Source organism: Laccaria bicolor, genomic scaffold (assembly GCF_000143565.1).
Source record: "Laccaria bicolor S238N-H82 LACBIscaffold_3 genomic scaffold, whole genome shotgun sequence".
NCBI lineage: Eukaryota > Fungi > Basidiomycota > Agaricomycetes > Agaricales > Hydnangiaceae > Laccaria > Laccaria bicolor.
Window position 1 is genome coordinate 1,614,330 of NW_001889874.1, and position 19,129 is coordinate 1,633,458.

A 19,129-nucleotide genomic window follows, 5' to 3' on the forward strand; every position below is an offset into this window, starting at 1 on the left:
GTCAAGACTGCACAGTTTTCGAGTCCGTCGTTGCCGTGCTGTAAGTAGAAACCGGTCACGCTGTGACGTGGTTTCCATGATCCTATGTCAAATTACTTGCAGCAACTCCGAGAAATATCTTTGGCTGATGTTGCTCGCTTGAAATCTCACCCAACGCCCAGGATTAAATCAGATTACGACGTCGACAAGTGGCGAACGACCCAGTCGTACCAGGACTATGGCATTTTCCTGCGTCGGCTGAATGAATCGGTCGTAGGGCATTATCTGCCGTACACTTCTCCTGGTCATAGCCAGGTAGGATCTATCGTATTCGTCCGGTTTCACAGCTGGTTATGCTAGCTCTGTAGGCTGTGACAAAAATATTAGATCTTCTGGACACCCTAGATCAATGGGTTGACGAAATTCCTCCACTGGAAACCCCACAACGTTTCGGAAATCTCGCATTCAGAACTTGGGGTACGCGTTTGGAGGAGGTCGGCAGCCAGATCCTCACGATACGTTACGCAATCTGACGAGGTCTTTCAGAGGTCTGACGAAGTGCTATCGAATCTACTCAGCCCTACCCACAGCAGTTTGATCCCGTTCGTCAAACCATACTTTTTGACATCGTTTGGCTCCTTCACGCGTATGGACTACGGGAGTGGCCACGAAGTTTCGTTTGGCTTGTTCCTCCTTTGTCTAACACTTGTTCGTTTTTTCCAACCGGTCCCCGAAGAGGAACGTGAGCTGGTGCTCGTCGTATTCGTCCGATACCTTCGCCTTTGTTGGAAACTCCAGGATGTGTACAGGCTTGAACCAGCAGGGAGTCATGGTGTGTGGGGGTTGGATGACTCCTGTTTTCTCCCATATATCTTTGGAAGTGCGCAATTGAGAGGTAGGTATTTCCCCATCTTCTGGTGTGCGTTCAATGACATTATTTCTGGCAGGTCAAACAAGGATCGCAGTATCTGCAGCCATTCATCCGCCTTTACCTCCCACGAACTTGTACTTTATGGCGATTTCTCGTATTAACGAAGTAAAACAAGGACCTTTTCATGAACACTCATCTCAGCTGCACTCCATTGCTGTGGGCGTGGCTAGCTGGAACAAAGTAAATTCAGGTTTATTCAAGATGTACGAGGTATGTGTCCATAAAAGTCTTCAACTGAATTACCTAACTAAGCAGCGAGCGCTAGGCTGAAGTTCTAGGCAAGCGGGTTGTAGTGCAGCACATACCGTTAGGTGGCCTGCTGGAGTGGGGTGACCCACCTCCAAGCAGATCTAGCAATATTGTTACGCAGGCTGAAATTCATGAAACACGAGCCCCATCGGCATCCACACCCCGACCTTCGGCATCTTGACGCCAACACAGTATTAAAAACTATGGACGGAAACTTAAACATTACGAGTTCTAGGGATTTGCAAGAACATGTTTACTAGGATTCTGGTAGGCTATCGATACCGTATTTATTTAAGTCCTTCAAACCCATGTTATTCCGTAGCACCGTGGAGCTGCACTAGTCACTCCTCTGTTCGCGACATAAACTGTGGCCGTAGATCTACTTTGCTTTACCCCAGTCATCCTCCAGGCGTTTCAGAACATCTTCTCCCGTATCAACCTTCGGGTCGACAAGTGTCTTGGCGATGGGAGCACCATGCGGGTCACCATTCTCCTGTACAACCACGTTGTACGTTCCGTCGTCTCTAAATTCGCCTTGATCAGCGCGACATTTAAATTTAGCATCTTCTTTGGCGGAGCGAGCTGGGGCGAGACGTCCGCCTTGATTGTCCTTGGTCCCCTTGACAAGTTTGGCTATTTGCGAAGGCTTTGCGCGCATGTTGGGGAAGAATGCCTTCGCGAGAACTTTGAGTTTTGAAACTGAGAATGACACTATTGGGGAAGTGGGTGAGTACTCGAATAACCTGTAAAAGCTGGTATTGATGCATACTTCTTGGACGATGTGTGCGTTTTGAAGTTAGGCAGGCAGCTATCGTGCTTGGTCTTTTATACCTTCCTTCGTACTAGTAGGTTGACATTGGAATGCTTAAACTGGTCGGTAGGTGTGCCTGTAATTACTCCATCCGAGAGGTGCATGTGCATCGAATGTGGGCGCCCATGATAGGGGGTATGTTTTATGACAGACAACTTTAGATTTTTGGTCAGATGGGAGACGTTGAGGACGCAAATGCTCACAATAGAATGGTGTGCCTGCTGGGTGCTCATCTGACTCCTATCCGACTGGTAGATAAGAGAGCAATAGGATCACCTGCTGACACGGCGGGCAATGAGCGCTGAGCTGTAGTTGTTAGACGTGTGAATGGGGTATGAATGAGAGGTGTGGATGGAGTCAAAATGGAGTGACGGAGCCTGTCACACAGACTAGCCGTCTAGACTCTATGGTATTGTGTATACCAGGCAGACGATAGGGAGAGTTTCCCTACCGGCCTGAACCTGGTTCTGGTTCTCTCTACTCTGAGCGCTCTCTGAGCCTGACTATCGCAACTATAGACGTCATCATCATTCTTCCCAACTCCGAACAGCGTCGAATAGGATTCTATACGTCTATCCTCTCTATCATCCTGTCTCCTCAATCCCTTTCTTTGTCCAACTTGCGACGCCTGCGACTATTCAGTACCATGGCGTCAAATGAGGACCTCTTTCGGTACACCTCAGGACGATGGCTGAATGACGAACAGCGCCAGCAAGCACTGCGCTACCAACGGTTCAATGTCGACGCACTAAAGAGTGTCGCCGCGTCTAGTGCTAGAGCAAATGGTGTCACTGACATCCGAAAACTAGCTGAAGGACGATGTAACAAGGTCTTTCATATTCAGCTCACAGAAGGAGCTCAGGTTATTGCTAGGATTCCTACTCCGCTCTCTGGGCGACCGCATCTTGTCACTGCGAGCGAAGTGGCCACGATGGAATTTCTACGCAATCGTTTAGGATTGAAACAGGTTCCACGTGTCTTATCATGGTCGTCTAGGTCAGAAGACACGCCTGTTGGAGCCGAGTATATCATCATGGACGTTGCGGATGGCGTTGAACTTCATTCAGTTTGGCATCAGTTGTCGATGAAGCAAAGGCTTCGGCTCGTACGCCAGTGGACCCTGTTTGAGTCAAAGGTCATCAAAGCCTTTAGTGGTAGTAGCGGTTATGGTTCGTTGTACTATCGCAAGGATGTCCCAGCGGAGGATGCGCGCGATGTCTCCGTGGATGGCCAAACCGATCAGGAGTTTGTTCTTGGACCCAGCACACTGCAAACAGGTTTTTGGGAAGACCGCTATGGCTCTCCTGAAGACGTAAAACTTGATTGTGGACCTTGTAAGTCTCTCATTACTAGGGTACAAGCAACACAATCTAAGCGTCTTTCAGGGTCAGATGTACCGTCTTATCTTCAATCTATCACCCAATCCGAACGCGTTTGGATCAGGCGATTTGCCAACCCACCAGCTGCTGGTGGTCGTTCATTTGTCGCTCCATGGGAGCCTCCTTCGCATCTCCAGATACCGCAGAACCATCTTCGTCTGCTCGATCAATACGACAGTATTGCGAAGTATTTTATCCCCTCCGATGAACGGCTTCACCGTCCTACTTTCACCTTGCGCGATTCGAATCAAGGCAATATTTTCCTGTCGCGAGAGGCCTTGGAACGCGATGGTACCATCGAGATTTCAGCTGTCATTGACTGGCAACATACCGCGGTTCTACCTTTGTACCTCACAGCGCTCATACCTCGGTTCATTGAGCAGGTTGAACCCGCTCCTGGGCAAGCTGAAGAAGATTTAAGGAAGGAGACAGCGTATTTGCGCAAAGCGTACCATGCGTTGTATCAGGATACCGGACTTGATGTCGTATGGGCTTCTGCTCTGTCATTTGGAGACAAGTTTTCGATGGCTCAGCAGTTACCTTCCGCTGCACAGTTTTGCTGGCACGGGGGGTATGTCAAGCTCAAGCGACTCCTCATACGTGCAGCGACGGAATGGGATAGTATCGTTGGGCCTGAGGTACCTTGTCCCCTCGGTCCTGAAACTTTTTCAAAGGAGGCGATTGCGCAGGCGGAGGAGGAGGAAAGAACATGGATGGAGATGGAGGACGCGAGGGAAAGCATCGAAAAAGCTGTTGGTATCGAGAACGACGGATGGGTGCGCAGCGAGGACTACGACAAGGCTGTTAGAGTCAATGAGGTGCTACGCAAGGCTTGGGTGGAGAGCTTAGGGAAAGAAGAGAGGCACGGATTAGGCGGCGTTGATCCTGTTGAGATATGGCCGTTCCAGGGACGAGCCGAGTCACATTGAATATGTAGGAGTGGGGTACCCAATGTGATTTGAGAAGAAGGTAACAGATTGATATATCGAGCCCCTCATTGCAGCGTTGATGTCGTAGCACCAGTATTCAAAATCTACAAATGGATGAAAACAAATATTTCCACATCCTACGTGACTGCCAAATGTTGTGGTTCACCAACGGTTGGAATATTGAGGGATTTTAATGTATGGTCGCTAGATTGCTCGCTGCGCAGATGCGTTTCTTCGTTCTTCGTAACCAGAGTACTTTGAAATGGCACGACCTGAATTATTAGAGGTCAGACCCTTCTACGTTCCTTACAACCCAAAAACGAAATTTGCGAGCAGCGTGGACGTCGTTGCCAACGATGAAATCAAGTGGAATTCCCTCCACGTGATAAACGCGTCCATCAGAAGTGGAAGCACCGTCTCAATTATGAGCACTCTTCCCAAAAGAAGGTGCCTCCCCAGACCTTGCGATCTCGTTCTCTAACCGTCATCTTACGCGTCGCTGCGATACTCGTCACCGTTCTGATTGTCAAAACCGTTGGTGCTGGTCTTTGCCTGTTCAGACTTCAGCTTCAGGTTTTCAATATACGTGACGTCATTCGGTGAGCGACCTTCCCATTTATTCAATTTATTTGCTGACCCCCTCGACAGTTATCGTGGACGATGCCAACATTCACCTTCAAGCGACGCAAAAGTCAGCCCTTGACAGTTGCCGTTCTACAGACCGAAGCGCGCCCAGAGCAACATCCAGAAAAGCCCCTGCCGAGTCCCCATAAATCATCCCCAGTGGACAAAAAAATACACCCTGACCTCAACTTGCTTGCGGAGGAGCTTGAATCATCTTTGGGCCACGGCAGTGTCGTCGACGTCTCGCCCATATCACAACGGACCGACGAAACGGGCTTTGCCTCCCTACCACCGAGTGTACGAAAGAACCGTGCTTCTATCAGCACGCATTTACGTGCCTTCAGTGACGGAATGAAGCAAGGTCCGTCGAAAGAAACAAGCCAGGCAGACTTACGGTCCGTCAGGACCACGAGCACAAGAAGGAAACCGTTCAGAGGCCAACCACTTTTCACTGGAGTCACCTCGAGAAATTCTCCTTCCCTTCCTTCACCGCCTTCGGCAGTCGCCAACCCTCCCAGTCCAGGAGGTAGATGGTCGACCTTTGGTCGCAAGACTGCTTACGATACGCCAACGAACAGCCAGTACGACGACGAACCTCACGGCAGAGACAGTCTGTCGCGTCGCTCAATCCAAAGCCGCGCTACCTCCCGCTCCCGAGGTTCTACCGACACAGAACCACGGACTCCTAAGTCATTTGCCTATTCTCAGTACAATTCGACCCAGCAGTCGTTCTCTTCCCAGGTGTTCGAGAATAATTTCTCTGCTCCATCGCCAGGGACGTTTGGGATCCCAACACCTTCGTCCTTATCAGGCGTCACGTTTGGGTCGAGCCAAAGTTCGCGTATTGGGAATCAGGCAGGACCGCCACCTTTGCCGCCACTCGATCATCCGGCATTTCGCACCATGTCAACGGGGCAGCCATTGATATCTCAAACGCTCAAAGATCAGATTGCTGAGGCTACGCAAGAACACTACCGGTCGCAGTCTCTTCCGTCACTCGCGCCCTCAAGTAGCCACTCTAGCAGAACGCGAAGTGCAGGTTTCACGAAACGGATGCAAAATGCAGGCAAGAGAAAGTCCAGCATCCCAAAAACCGGTAGTCATGAGATTTCCTCGAAGAATGCAAAGCCAATGAAAGAAAGTTCTTCATCAAAAACACGGCATTCAAGAGCAACTAGTAAAAGTAGCCTGGGCAGTAGTAGGAGATCGAGTGCAGAGTATAGCGCGAAGAAAGCGTCGTCGACAGGCCATGGAGGTGAGTATGAGCAGTGCTGGGAAGTACAAGTCTCGCAAGAAATGCTCCGTCTTGCGTTGGATGGTGGAGGACAACAAAATGTGCGGGCGCCGATATCACTTCCTAATCGGGACATCAAGGCTTCGGGCAAGGCACGCGGTGACAACGTGGGTAGTTCCTCCGATCCCTTCCAATCACCTCTTTGTATCCTCACGGTTTCTCCGTCTCATTTTCCCTCTTCTTTCTATCTCTCTATTCATTTTCTTGATTTTAATCTGTCTTGTTACATAGCGGCCCATTGGAGGGGCAGAAGGCCCTCATTCATTTTTACTGCAAGGCGCGTCTCATTTCCCCTTTTTTAAGCGAAACAAAACTGATTCATCGATGCTTAGATACCCACTCCCATAATATAACCCAGACCCCGTACGACGAATCATACCAAGCGTCCGACACTAGACATCAATACCCACGAAAACCTGTGCCAAAGTATTCAACTCTCGATACCATGTCGGAAGACCATGTCAGTAATACAAGCTCTGGAAACAAAGGACAGAAAGACGCGCCTGTCGCGACGGGATCTCAGTCGCGTCGACCAACCATCCCGGTGCCATCTCGAAATTCTCAGTCAAAGCTGAACACCATAGGCGATGTTGGACCTATTCCACGCACGTCACTTCTCGTGCCGCCCACCCTATCCACCATCGCTGCTTCACCGGAAGCATCCCCCATCTCTCCTAGCAGACGGAGTCATCACAAATCACAGCCTACAGAACCTTCTTCATCGGTACTACAAAAAGCTAGTCTGCCCCCTCCCATCCAGAAGTCGTACTCGACTGGGTCTACGAAAAGAAAAGCATCAGAAGCTGAAGTGGAAGGGGACAAGACTCCCCCCAAAGTAAATCGAGCAACCTTCGCTCCAGAGCCCAGAAGTGCGTCTTTACGATTCCCTTCATGAGTTACCTCTAACAATTCTTTTGTGTATCAGCCCACCGCGCATCAGGGACGTCTGGCTCTTCCCATGGACCCCCCTCTTCTTTCAACCGCAACAAACGCCCCCGAATCTCCGGCTCGTCTGATTCACGACCTACGACTAGTTCATCCATCGGAGACAGCCCCAACGCCAAAAGTACCGGTTCATGGTCTAGTAGAGGCAGCAGCATTCATAACTTCGGGTCCATCAACAAAGCCCCATCCACGATCGCAGAAACCACCACACAACCCCCACGACGTGCTCCTTCCCGACGTAGCCTCTCCCAAGCCTCTATTCCCATCTCAGCTCTCGTCTCACCACACGCACCTTCCGTCGCGCGTTCTAACACGTTCCATATGCGAGACCCACGCAAGCCGGCGCCGATACAGAGCACACCGTGGTCCCTGTCTTTCCCTTCTGAAGTCCAGCGAGGGGAGGGAAGGTGGGGATGGAAAGGGTGGGTGGAGAGGGACGGGAGTCCGCTTCACGGGTGGTTATTTTTTGTTGGGTTTGTTGTGTTTCCTTTGTGGTGGGCTGCAGGGTTTTTGATCCCTATCCCGAGGACGAGGAGGCTGGAAGGGAATGATACGGAGAAGGGGGTGGTGCTTGATGATCCTCAAGTAGAACACGGTCAGTCATATTTCATGCGTTCCGTGGAAGACAGCTGACACGTTTGCTGTAGACGCAAAATCGTGGCGAACGCGATGTCGCATCATGGCGGTTGTTTCCGTTTTTACTTATATCCCATTTATTGTCCTCGTTGCGATTTTTGCTCGGTGAACACTCTTCGATGCGTCAATTCACACACTTCTTGTACTCTTAGGCCACACATCCATCCATCCCATACATCCATCCATTCATACATCCGCACACCACACCTTCTCCGAATCATTGAACACTTTCTGTCGTTACTGCTCCCACCAAGTCATTCTTTTTGTGTTTGTGTAGAGATTTTTGAAATCGTCAAATGCCTGTCTGCCATCTTTGCTTTTGAAGTTTTCAGCGTATGTTACGGCCGGCTTTCCTTGGCTCGTTCTTGATTTATTGCTCCCATGCTGAGGGAATAGGAACCAACACACACAAGGTCCAAGGACATAACTTGGACGAATATTTTGTGTGCACACTGCTTTCTCCAGTCATGTTTTATCCATGTCCACTCCGCCACCAGATAAGCTAGGAGATGAGAATATAATCTGCATGCCTGACAAGTGGCGTAAACTGATCCTTCAAGCCGAGACGATCAACCCCCTCAGAAAGGATACCATCGAGGACAAATCGAGGATGACTACATCTTTACGACTCCTTTCTAGAGTAACTTCTCACCCCAATGATAACTTCATGAGTCAAGCGCGGTTGTATACGGGTCAGCTGTACTTCCGTGAAATTTACCGATGGTGGACAGACGCGCGGGCACCACTCGAGGCGCGCCTGGATCATCCGAGCAGGGCGCACTTATGACATATGTACTTAAATCATTCCAGCCGTCAAGTCTGGGAAATTTACCAACGACGCGCTGCCTTGCGCTGCGCGTTCCGTTTGTTGATACATATCGAATTGCTCGTCGCTGTAGGATGTTCAGGTATTCCTTGTTGCCAGTGCGATATGAACAGCCGACAAAGGTAGTGTTTGATGGCGCGTAATCCTCGATTGTCAGAACGTTTGATTGTGTGTCAGAGTCCGGTGGGCGTGAGGGCATTGTTACTCGTTTAGGACGACGCGACGCGTCAATTATAAATTCAGGCACAACGCGTTGAAAGGAGTCAACGCGAGGTTCACATCACGTGATTGACGCGTTTTGGAGCAACGTCGGAGTCGGAGTTTCATTCGTTTCGTTGAAATCAAAAAGTCGTTAAATTTCTAGAGTCGCGTCAAACCACTACCATTCTCCTCCCAGAGCCTCCTACCCTTATTCACCACTCTTCTTCCTCTTCTCCTAACACCATGGTATTATCTCTCACCGCCCGTTCTGTCTCCCCGACACCCACCCCCAGCAAGAAGGTACACGTCGCGTCGCGTCACGTCATTTACCTCCGCTGACCACTCTTCAGGCCGCAGCTGCTCTAGCTGCCTTCTCCTTCGACTCACCAACAAAGGTCTCCAAGAAGCTCTTCGTGAAGCTCACTGACGATGAGCGTTTGCCCGAGTCACCCGACACCATTGGTGACGACGAGGAAGTTGACGAGGAGGCTCAATTACGAGAGCTTCGCAAGAAGTTCGTTGGAGAAGTTGATCTTCCAGAGAGTACGTGTTTTCATGTCTTCGAAGCGTCACCGTCTCACGAACGCTACTAGGTGAGGAGCCTCTGCTCAAGGAGTCAAAGCGTCGATTCGTGTTGTTTCCCATACAGTACAACGAGGTAAGCCACACGTCTGTCTCATAGTCATGTCGCGTCAATGCTAAGGACCCTCCCTAGATTTGGCAAATGTACAAGAAAGCCGAGGCATCTTTCTGGACGGCTGAGGAAATGGACCTGTCGAAGGATCTCCATGACTGGAATAACCGCATGAACGACAATGAACGCCACTTCATCTCCCATGTCCTCGCTTTCTTCGCTGCCTCCGACGGTATCGTCAACGAAAACCTGCTCGAGCGCTTTTCAAATGAAGTTCAGGCAGCGGAGGCTCGCTGCTTCTACGGGTTCCAAATCATGATGGAGAATATCCACTCCGAGACCTACTCCCTTCTCATCGACTCGTACATCAAGGACCCAGCTCAGCGCGAGTACCTCTTCGACGCCATCGAGACAATTCCTTGCATCAAGCGCAAGGCGGAGTGGGCTCTCAAGTGGATCTCGGACCAAGAGTCAACATTCGCCGAGCGTCTGGTGGCATTTGCGGCTGTTGAGGGCATCTTCTTCTCCGGCTCCTTCGCGTCCATCTTCTGGATGAAGAAGCGAGGGCTCATGCCCGGACTTACCTTCTCGAACGAGCTGATCAGCCGTGACGAGGGTATGCACACCGACTTCGCCTGCCTCCTCTTCAGCCACTTGAAACGTCGTCCCCATCCCGAGGTCGTGAAGCATATCATTGTTGAAGCTGTAAAAATTGAGCAAGAATTCTTGACTGGTGTGTCAACTTTCCTTAACTCTGAAGTGTCTTGTGTTAACATTGTTTTCTTAAGATGCACTACCTGTCAAGCTCATCGGCATGAACGCAGACTTGATGTGCCAATACATCGAGTTCGTCGCTGACCGCCTGTTGGTTTCACTCGGTAACGAAAAGCACTATAACAAAACCAACCCTTTCGACTTCATGGACATGATCTCGCTGCAAGGCAAGACCAACTTCTTCGAGAAGCGGGTATCGGATTACTCAAAGGCTGGTATCAACCACTCGAGTACAAGCGACAACACTGTGCAATCATCAAAGACTTTGTACGTCCTGTCTCTTCTTCTTCCACTCCGTTGCAGACCATTTCACTAATGCTCCGCCCGTTCACAGTGCCCTTGATGAAGACTTCTAGATGCTTTTTTTCTCCTTGTATCCGTGTTTCTCTGTTGGCATTATACATTGTTTATATCCTCATCACCTATTCCCCCTCTCACTGCAAAACCACCACTATGTAATTCTTGAAGTATTTACCATTTGTATGATCTGCGTCACGAATAAATTTATTGCACCACTTCCCCGACTTGGTCAGGGCTTCAGAATCTTATCTCGGCCATATATGGCAACAATATCCGATTCGGCAATCCACGATCAACTTTTTTTCTGACCGTTCCGATAATCTCTGTCTCTCCTTCATGGCGCCCCTCACTCATCCCTCCGTCCAAGGTATTTTTTCAACGAAGTTACAACGTCAAAACCACTTACACCGTCGTAGATGGCTGGTTCCGCGAGATCTCATCACAATGGCCAGGACAAGCCATGACCTTAAAGGTCAACAAGATTCTGCACATCGAGAAATCTTTGTACCAAGATGTTCTAGTTTTCGAATCGGAGACATATGGAAACGTTCTTGTTCTTGATGGCGTTATTCAGTGTACCGAACGCGATGAGTTCTCGTAAGTGTGCTTTCTGTGTCCGATTCTGAGTAGGCAAAAATGACCTGTACATTCAGATACCAAGAGATGATCGCCCATCTCCCGCTTGCGAGCCACCCGAACCCTAAGAAGGTGCTCGTTATTGGCGGTGGCGACGGAGGGGTTGTCCGTGAGGTTTTGAAGCACGATACTGTTGAACAAGTTGTGCTATGCGATATCGATGAGGTCGGTTGCTGATCTCTATCGACCTCATGATAATCCGATTCGACATCCTTTTTTTTTTTCTAGGCCGTGGTGCGGGTGTCAAAGCAATACCTCCCACACATGTCTTCCCTTCTCGCCTCCCCAAAAGTGACCGTCTTCATTGGCGACGGCTTCAAGTTCCTGGCGGACAACGAAGCCACATACGACGTTATCATCACGGACTCTTCCGATCCCGTCGGTCCAGCTGAATCTCTCTTCCAAAAACCATACTTCCAGCTTTTGCACGACGCGCTTACCCCTGGCGGACACATCTCCACACAGGGCGAGTGCCTCTGGCTGCACCTTCCGCTCATCAAAGAGCTACGAGAGATGACGTCCAAGTTGTTCGCTGTCTCTGAATACGCGTATACTACGATTCCTACCTACCCTTCGGGCCAGATTGGCTTCATCGTCTGCGCCAAGGCCCCTGGACGGGATTTGAGGACTCCGGTTAGGGAAGTGAAGGAGACTAAGTACTATAACGCCGCACTTCACTCCTCTGCCTTTAAGCTCCCAGAGTTTGCGCGTGTTCTTCTTGAGGAGGGCAAGGATATCAGGCCCACTTTCGGTCGGGCTGCCGCTGCGCTTGCCTCGAAGAAGCCCGTGAAAAAGGTCCTTCTTCTTGGTAGCGGGTTCGTCGCTCGCCCATGCGCTGAATACGTTGTCCGTGATCCTTCTAACGAGCTCACGATTGGTACGTATAAATTTTATTATTCATATTATTGCTCTTCATTATGTGCATTGTAGCTTGCCGCACGCTAGCGAGCTCCAAGGCTCTGGGAGCCGATCTCCCCAGCACAACTGCCATCTCACTCGACGTGAACAATCCCGAAGCTCTAGAAGCTGCCGTGGCCGCTCACGATCTCGTCATTTCGCTCATTCCGTACACATACCACGCTACGGTCATCAAGGCGGCAATCAAGGGCAAGACCAACGTCGTCACCACCAGCTACATCTCTCCAGCCATGCGGGAGCTCGACGCCGAAGTCAAGGCTGCTGGTATCGTTGTCTTGAACGAGATTGGTCTTGACCCCGGTATTGATCATCTCTACGCCGTTAAGACTATCGACGAAGTCCATGAGAAGGGCGGAAAGGTAAACTTTATAGTCCATATCTTCTTGAATCTAATCAATAATTGACCTGGGCAGATCAAGCAATTCCTCTCTTACTGTGGTGGTCTTCCAGCACCAGAATGCGCTGGAAACCCGCTCGGCTACAAATTCTCCTGGTCCTCCCGTGGCGTCCTCCTCGCCCTGCTCAACTCTGCTTCATATCTCTCCAAAGGCGAGCAGCTGAACATCTCGGGTCAAGAATTGATGGGATATGCTCAACCCTACTTCATCTCGCCTGCATTCGCGTTTGTCGCATACCCCAATCGCGACTCGGTTCCTTTCAGGGAATACTACAATATTCCTGAAGCGGAGACTGTCGTTCGCGGTACGTTGAGGTATCAGGGATTCCCTGAGTTCATCAAGGCTCTTGTTCAACTTGGGTGGCTTGATGCTGGTGAGAAGGAGTGGCTGAAGGAGGGCTTGACCTGGGCTGAGGTTATGCAGAAGACCATTGGGGCAAACGATGCTCAGGAAAGGTGTTTTTTTTCCTTCTTCTTCTTCGGACCATCATCTCAACGACGTTCGTTTCAGCGCCCTCGTGGACCGCGTCAAGGCCATCTGCAACTTCCCCAATGAATCTGAGACCAACAGGATTATCTCGGGATTACGCTGGATCGGTCTCTTCTCTTCAGACAAAGTCACCCCTCGTGCTGGCAACCTTCTCGACACACTTTGTGCTCAACTCGAGACGTTGATGAAATACGAGCAGGGTGAGAGGGATCTCGTCATGCTTCAGCACAAGTTCGTCGTGGAATGGAAGGACGGATCTGAGGTACATGGTTATTCCTCGATACAAACTGGGATCGAACTGATGCTGGATTTTGATGATATAGCAAATTCTCACATCCACGCTCGAGGCATACGGAAGCCCTACAGGTCACACCGCGATGGCGTTGACGGTGGGTTTACCATGCGGTATTGCTACCCAACTCGTCTTGGACGGCGTCCTCTCCACTCCGGGTGTCCATGCGCCATATACCAAAGAGATCTGCGATCCCATTCGTAAGATTTTGGAGGCTGAGGGGTTGGGCCTTGTGGAGAAGGTTTTGTAGAGGAGAGAGAGTTACGACGAAGAAGAAAATTTTATGTAAAGTGTATCTAGATCTATAGATGATACTAGCCAATATAGGATTTGAGTCGGTTTGCTCGCAGGTCATCTACTTCTGTGGCCCGATGATTTTACGAATAAGCAGTAAGATTTGAAAAGAATCTGGCTTACATACTAATTAAAGATATCCCAAGCGTACTTATGCAAAGCAAAGAACCGACTCCCTATTAGTATGAGTGTCAGCCGACTGGAGGTGTGAGAGGAAATTTCGAATGACAAACAACTATTTGGTATTGTTAACATTGTCGTCGAATGAGCTTCATGTAAGTGATTCCAGTAAGTTCATGCCAGCAACGGGGTCGGCATTAAACTGACATGGCAGCTTCGAACTCTCCGATTCTTGGCAAATATCATGCTCTGGAACGTCTAGGAGCGGGAGCTTACGGTAAGCTTCCTTACTCACACACGTCGTCGCTTTTCTGACATTCGGAACTGTCATTTTAGGACTGGTTTACCGGGCAACAGAGGTTTCTGAATCTTCAGCGCAATATGCGGTAAAGCTCGAGCGTGCTTCGGAGAAAAAAAACGACCTCCTTCAGAACATGAAGCTAACGTCTTGCTGATGTCAATGTTTCTCCGCGGATTCCTCGCGTGATAGATTATGGCTACGACAAACCAAGTCAGTCAAAAGCTCTGGTCCTTGATCTATTGGGCGCTGATCTCCAGTTCATGCGTAAAAAGTGCGGAGGTCGGTTTAGCATCAAGACCACCTTGGTATTAGCTCGTTTGTGTTCTCGACTTCTGCACCGTTTCTCTCTGATCTCGCATCTCCTGTCAGATTCCGACCATTCGGTATATCCATTCCAAAGACTTTGTCCACAGAGATATAAAACCCGGAAACTTGCTGTTGGGAGCAAAAGACAACGAAACTAGTGTTTACATCGTTGACTTCGGTATTGCTAGACGGTATAGAAATCCTCGAAACGGTGCCCATATCCCATTTCTTGATGGGAAGTCGGTTGTTGGTACTGTTCGTTACCTGAGTCTCAATACTCATTTCGGAATGGGTGGGTCGTTGAGATTCAGCAAGTACTCCTAGTCAAGTATATTCATCTTTTGCTAAAGCACAGACACGGCGTGATGACATTGAATGCCTGGCATATTCCCTTCTCGATTGCTTGCGAGACCTGCCCTGGGGAAATATTAGAGGCGGAAGCCCGAAGCAGTTCGAGGACAGGGTCAGAGAAAAGAAACGATCTTGGACTCCCGAAAGACTCTGTGCCGACATTCCCAGTGCATTCAAAGTCCTTCTTTCTCATGCGCGACAACTCAAGTTTGATGAGGAACCCGATTATGACGGTCTACAGGCGGCCTTTATGGATGACATGAAGCGTCGTGGGTATTCTTCGGATGAACCTTTTGACTGGCCCCCAGCCGCTGATACCGAAGGTACCTTATGTATGATACCTGTGTCAAGTCATCAAATCCTATCTCAGATTTTGCACCACCGATCGCGAAGAAGGCCCACCCTGCACAAGCAGTGGCAGAGAGTACGCTTAGGCTACTTGATTCGATCCGCCCTGGTGATTTCATCAAGCTCAAACTCCTTGGTCCGCCTACTATTCAATTCAGCGGACGCTTCAGTAGTATCAATACGGATACTAGCTTCTGGCAGCCCCCATCAATGGCTGATGAAAAGTGGAAGTTTCCTTACAGACCAGCCATCGTCGCATCGGTGGAGCGCGACATTGTCGTCCGCAAAGGAAGAAAGGGGATGACACTGTCGGTTTATCCTCTCATGTTACGAAAGGAGGGCCTGCACGAGTTTCCAGAACATATGGGACGCCGATTCATACCCCTGGACGCATCTATGCTCGGCAGTGATCCCCGCACCCCAGAAGTCGAACCCAAGTGGACCCTTGCAAACACATACATCTACAATACCTGTGCAACACTCACCGTTTCCATAGATCCCTATCTTATGCCGGTGAGTAGATGTCACCATTTGTGCTGCATGTATCTGACTGTATGTAATCAGAAGGAAGAACTTCGTCCAATATGTTGGCATCTCAAAGGTTCACAGGACCTTACGAAAGTCGAAAAACAACTTGAGCTTGTCCGCCCATCTCTCGAGGCCGGCCAGCCAATTGAGCCGCAGGATCGCGACGAAACCATCCATATCAAGAAGAACAAACGCCATCTTCTCCAAACCGTACTTGCGGAGATTGGTCCACTGCCCCCCCCAATGCTCAAGGTCAAGATGTGGTGTGGTCGGGAAGGAATGGGTGGCTGAAAGAGTATAATCAGATCGGCAGCCGTCGTGATCAGGAGCGAGAAGCCTCTAGTAAAGACTCAAGTGAGGAGTATGACTGATTACATTTATGATAGTATTTCTCCAGCGGGGGAACGGCGAAAGTCCTGTACAAGTGAGCTTGGACACAAGCTATTATGAATAGTATTTCACTCGACCGTAAAATTCTCTCGGATGTACGTATCCTGACGTTCATGAAGTAATAGTATACAGCTGTAGTGCATGTGCACTATTCAAAGCCGTGCGGGATACAATAAGAATCAAAAGCCGCTGGGAAATCGCGCATTATCACCCGCGCACGACGCGTTCCATACCCACCCCCCCAACAAACGCAGCAGCGCTTGCAAACGAAATATACAGCCAATCCGGTCGCATTACCAAGGTGGGCCGTCCAAATGCGAAGACTGCAACGCATGTGCACTGAAAAAGTCGTACAAGACAAGTTACATTCTTATCATAGACATAGAGTGGGGTCATGAAGATTGAAGAAATAGATCAATCTGAAGTAAACGTGAAAAAGTAAAATGTGAGTATGCATAGAGGAGAGGTAGTCTAAAGGACGGGAGATGCAAAGAATGTGGGTAGTTCCAGAGGAGGGAAGGACGCGTCTACTCGCGTTGTCGAAGATAGAATGGCAGAAGGCAGAATCGTTACGAAAGAAAAATATAGGCAATGAGAGAGGGCAAGTGTGAAGACGAAGAGGTCAAGCAGAAAAATAATAAAAGAAACCCTGTTTCCTGCAATAGCTTCGCAGAAAACCACTTGTTTTTAGACACCAATGCTCTCCAACTGTGCGTGCCCCCTGATCTCACCAGTTCGCTGAGTAAAGCCTTCGAATTTCTCTTTGGCACGCAACGATCGTTTCTCCATCTCCTCGCAACCTTTCACCTCCTTCGCTCGCTCCTCCATAGCACCCCTGAACCGTTCCCTCAAATCCCACGAGGCAAGACGCAACACTTTCCTCGTCTCACGACTGATCCGTCCAGCGTGAGCATCAACAAAATGAACCTCAGTCTCTCCACCATCGCCGCGTACCACGGACGCCTTCACCCTGCGACCGACCGTGCGAGGGATGGAGCTTGGAAGTTCCATGACGAGGTACGCCGTCATGCCAATAGTGGCTGCTCCAAAGACGGTTGCAGCCCACTTGCGGGTGGATTCATTTTCGAAGAGGTCTGCGATACGGACAATGCCTTCAATTACGCCCCTTACACCGATTGCCTGGCTGCCAACCATGGTCAGCGCACCAAGGCCAACGCTAAAGAGGCCTAATGCGCTTGGACTCGAATCTTCATCCTCTGAAGTTTCTTTACCGTCACTGAAGTAGACGAAGAATTGATGATTGACGTCGAACAAGTCAAGGTAGGTCGTCTCGAGCAGGTCAGAACGCTGAGCAAGGCCAATGCCGAGTCCATGGAGACCGCCAGCGACGACGGCACCTCCAATGTTGTTGTGTGACGATGATCGCCTGTTTTTCATGCCTTTACCAGCCTTCCTTGTAAGGCTGAACATCGCCTCCGGCATGAATACTCTCCTGCTCCTCTCAACGCCCTCAGGCAGATGCTGATCTCCAAGAGCCTTGATCTCGCCAACTCCGTTGGAGGTGAGCTGGCGCGCTTCATCCTCCGCTAACCTGACAGCCGCGTCCAAACTGGCAAGCAGAGCTCGGCGAACATCACGGACATAACCCCAAATTCCTAGAAGCCCAGGGTATGACGGCATGGGAATGAGCGGCTTATCAACGCCCAGGTTACCCTGCCCAACGCGTTCGAGGGCTTTGTTGAGAACCGTCCTGGTTTGTGATATGGCCTTTCCAGCACCTGTCTCTTCCACCGCTTCCAGAGCCTCTTCAAGATTATCATGTCCCTCCTTCATCTTTTCGAGGACTGGCCTAGCTTGCGACAGATCATCGCGAGCGCGCTGGAGCTCGGCATCAGCAACAATGGCATTCGCCCCTGCAAGAAGTTCGATGTCGGAGAGAAGGTTGGAAAGGTAGGTGGAGGCAGGGTGGAGTTTAGACTTTGACCGCTTAACAAGGACAAAGGACCGGAGTGATTGCTCAAGGTCGTCAAAGGCTGGGTTGGCGATAAATGGCTGGAGTGCCGAGGCCGAGTCAACAAAGTGGACAAGATCCTCGGCATCTTCGTACGTGCAAGGGCTGAGCTCCTTGATTTGCTCGAGCACTAAACGACGACATTTTTCCTTGTTCTTGATCTGATCATACTTGTTGACGACTATGAAAAGATATGCCTTTTCGTTGCTGGCGGTCTCGAGGAATTCTTTTGCAGATAAAGTGAAGTGGTTCTCTGCTGAGACGACGAAGACAACGACGTCAATTTCCTCCTGACGGGCGAAAACAGCCGTTGTGTGCAGGCTGTCGCGATTCAAGCCAGGGGCGTCGATGAGAGAAATGTCAACGACACCGTTGTTGAGGAGCGACTCCGATGGAGCCCGGGTGTCGGCAAGATAGAGTTTGATCTTGGGTTGATGTTCGTCATTGTCAGCGACAATCTGCTCCAAGTCGGCGATGGAAGCCCGAGTGAATGTCGACTCGTTCGTCAGATCATAAGTGACATCGTCCCTCAAGATGTGGACCTCTTCGAAACCATTGTTCTCGGCGGCATCATGCACTTCACAAAAAGCAGTTGTGCATGGTTGCTGGTCGACGGGCATCACCTCTCGTCGTAGTAATGCATTGACAAAGGTCGATTTTCCGGCGTTAAGATCTCCAGTGACGAGAACCTTTGAACTGGTATCCTCAACGCGTAGACGTAGTTTACGAACGTGGTTGATAGAGGTATTGATTCGCTCGTCAAGAAGATTGGCAATAGACGACTTTTCGAGCTGAGAAACGAGGGAGGCGGCTGAAGATGAAGGGTGATGTGATCCGAGCTTGAGGTCAAGGCGAAGAACGTTGAAGTCAGACGTAGGAAGGAGATGGTTCGAGTCAAATTCCTTGTCACATGTGCCTTCAGCAACCTCTTCGTCTTGAATGGTCGCTAGTTTCACGGAGCGAGCAACGCCTGGTTTTGTTCCTTCAACAACAACGTTTGTTTCGAAGCTGGGATCGTCGGCAAATGTAAGCGAACGACGGCCAACTTTGCGGCGCGCAGACTTGTCCTGGTCGTCAGGTGTCTGGTCGCGATATTGTGGGTATCGAACGACCCATTCTTCCTTGCTGTAAGTCCGAATATCGCTTAAGACAGCCTCGGTCGAATCAATGGCACCTATAAGGCTATCCGTGCTATCAGCGTTTGGGTCGCGGGAATGAATGGGAAGTTACTCACCGGTCCTTACTTTCGATATATGCCTCCTGAACGTCCTCTA

At 50.0% G+C, this 19,129-nt stretch overlaps 10 protein-coding genes across 10 annotated transcripts; 8 read left to right on the forward strand and 2 right to left on the reverse strand.

Annotated features, from left to right (window-relative positions):
- Positions 1–84: 84 nt before the first annotated feature.
- LACBIDRAFT_308834 (uncharacterized protein) lies at positions 85–1,340 on the forward strand (the record flags this gene model as incomplete). Its single annotated transcript, XM_001875686.1, has 5 exons — positions 85–294; positions 348–473; positions 526–874; positions 927–1,120; positions 1,176–1,340. The coding sequence occupies 5 exons, from the start codon at positions 85–87 to the stop codon at positions 1,338–1,340; spliced, it is 1,044 nt and encodes a 347-aa protein (XP_001875721.1).
- A 198-nt stretch (positions 1,341–1,538) lies between these two features.
- Positions 1,539–1,817, reverse strand: LACBIDRAFT_308835 (uncharacterized protein; the record flags this gene model as incomplete). The annotated part of the gene is made up of 1 exon (XM_001876104.1): positions 1,539–1,817. One exon carries the CDS (start codon positions 1,815–1,817, stop codon positions 1,539–1,541), a length of 279 nt encoding a protein of 92 aa, XP_001876139.1.
- A 583-nt stretch (positions 1,818–2,400) lies between these two features.
- LACBIDRAFT_292455 (uncharacterized protein) lies at positions 2,401–4,278 on the forward strand (the record flags this gene model as incomplete). The annotated part of the gene is made up of 2 exons (XM_001875687.1): positions 2,401–3,304; positions 3,356–4,278. Exons 1-2 carry the CDS (start codon positions 2,617–2,619, stop codon positions 4,276–4,278), a joined length of 1,611 nt encoding a protein of 536 aa, XP_001875722.1. The 5' UTR covers positions 2,401–2,616.
- Positions 4,279–4,938: 660 nt separating this feature from the next.
- LACBIDRAFT_308837 (uncharacterized protein) lies at positions 4,939–7,886 on the forward strand (the record flags this gene model as incomplete). The annotated part of the gene is made up of 5 exons (XM_001875688.1): positions 4,939–6,351; positions 6,428–6,473; positions 6,529–7,065; positions 7,122–7,736; positions 7,789–7,886. The coding sequence occupies 5 exons, from the start codon at positions 4,939–4,941 to the stop codon at positions 7,884–7,886; spliced, it is 2,709 nt and encodes a 902-aa protein (XP_001875723.1).
- Positions 7,887–9,047: 1,161 nt separating this feature from the next.
- Positions 9,048–10,528, forward strand: LbRNRbeta (ribonucleotide reductase, beta subunit; the record flags this gene model as incomplete). The annotated part of the gene is made up of 5 exons (XM_001875689.1): positions 9,048–9,104; positions 9,155–9,347; positions 9,398–9,462; positions 9,520–10,171; positions 10,227–10,528. The coding sequence occupies 5 exons, from the start codon at positions 9,048–9,050 to the stop codon at positions 10,526–10,528; spliced, it is 1,269 nt and encodes a 422-aa protein (XP_001875724.1).
- Positions 10,529–10,848: 320 nt separating this feature from the next.
- Positions 10,849–13,571, forward strand: LACBIDRAFT_177008 (saccharopine dehydrogenase; the record flags this gene model as incomplete). The annotated part of the gene is made up of 8 exons (XM_001875690.1): positions 10,849–10,879; positions 10,929–11,109; positions 11,166–11,313; positions 11,377–12,025; positions 12,079–12,425; positions 12,480–12,919; positions 12,975–13,215; positions 13,277–13,571. The coding sequence occupies 8 exons, from the start codon at positions 10,849–10,851 to the stop codon at positions 13,493–13,495; spliced, it is 2,256 nt and encodes a 751-aa protein (XP_001875725.1). The 3' UTR covers positions 13,496–13,571.
- Positions 13,572–13,866: 295 nt separating this feature from the next.
- Positions 13,867–14,114, forward strand: LACBIDRAFT_308840 (uncharacterized protein; the record flags this gene model as incomplete). Its single annotated transcript, XM_001875691.1, has 2 exons — positions 13,867–13,936; positions 13,996–14,114. 2 exons carry the CDS (start codon positions 13,867–13,869, stop codon positions 14,112–14,114), a joined length of 189 nt encoding a protein of 62 aa, XP_001875726.1.
- Positions 14,115–14,181: 67 nt separating this feature from the next.
- On the forward strand, positions 14,182–14,918 carry LACBIDRAFT_167793 (uncharacterized protein; the record flags this gene model as incomplete). Its single annotated transcript, XM_001875692.1, has 3 exons — positions 14,182–14,265; positions 14,330–14,558; positions 14,617–14,918. Coding segments are annotated over 3 exons (615 nt in total), but the record flags the coding sequence as incomplete, so codon positions are not given.
- A 1,106-nt stretch (positions 14,919–16,024) lies between these two features.
- LACBIDRAFT_308842 (uncharacterized protein) lies at positions 16,025–16,288 on the forward strand (the record flags this gene model as incomplete). The annotated part of the gene is made up of 1 exon (XM_001875693.1): positions 16,025–16,288. One exon carries the CDS (start codon positions 16,025–16,027, stop codon positions 16,286–16,288), a length of 264 nt encoding a protein of 87 aa, XP_001875728.1.
- A 282-nt stretch (positions 16,289–16,570) lies between these two features.
- Positions 16,571–18,724, reverse strand: LACBIDRAFT_245630 (uncharacterized protein; the record flags this gene model as incomplete). The annotated part of the gene is made up of 3 exons (XM_001876105.1): positions 16,571–16,816; positions 16,838–17,091; positions 17,242–18,724. Coding segments are annotated over 3 exons (1,983 nt in total), but the record flags the coding sequence as incomplete, so codon positions are not given.
- Positions 18,725–19,129: the final 405 nt, after the last annotated feature.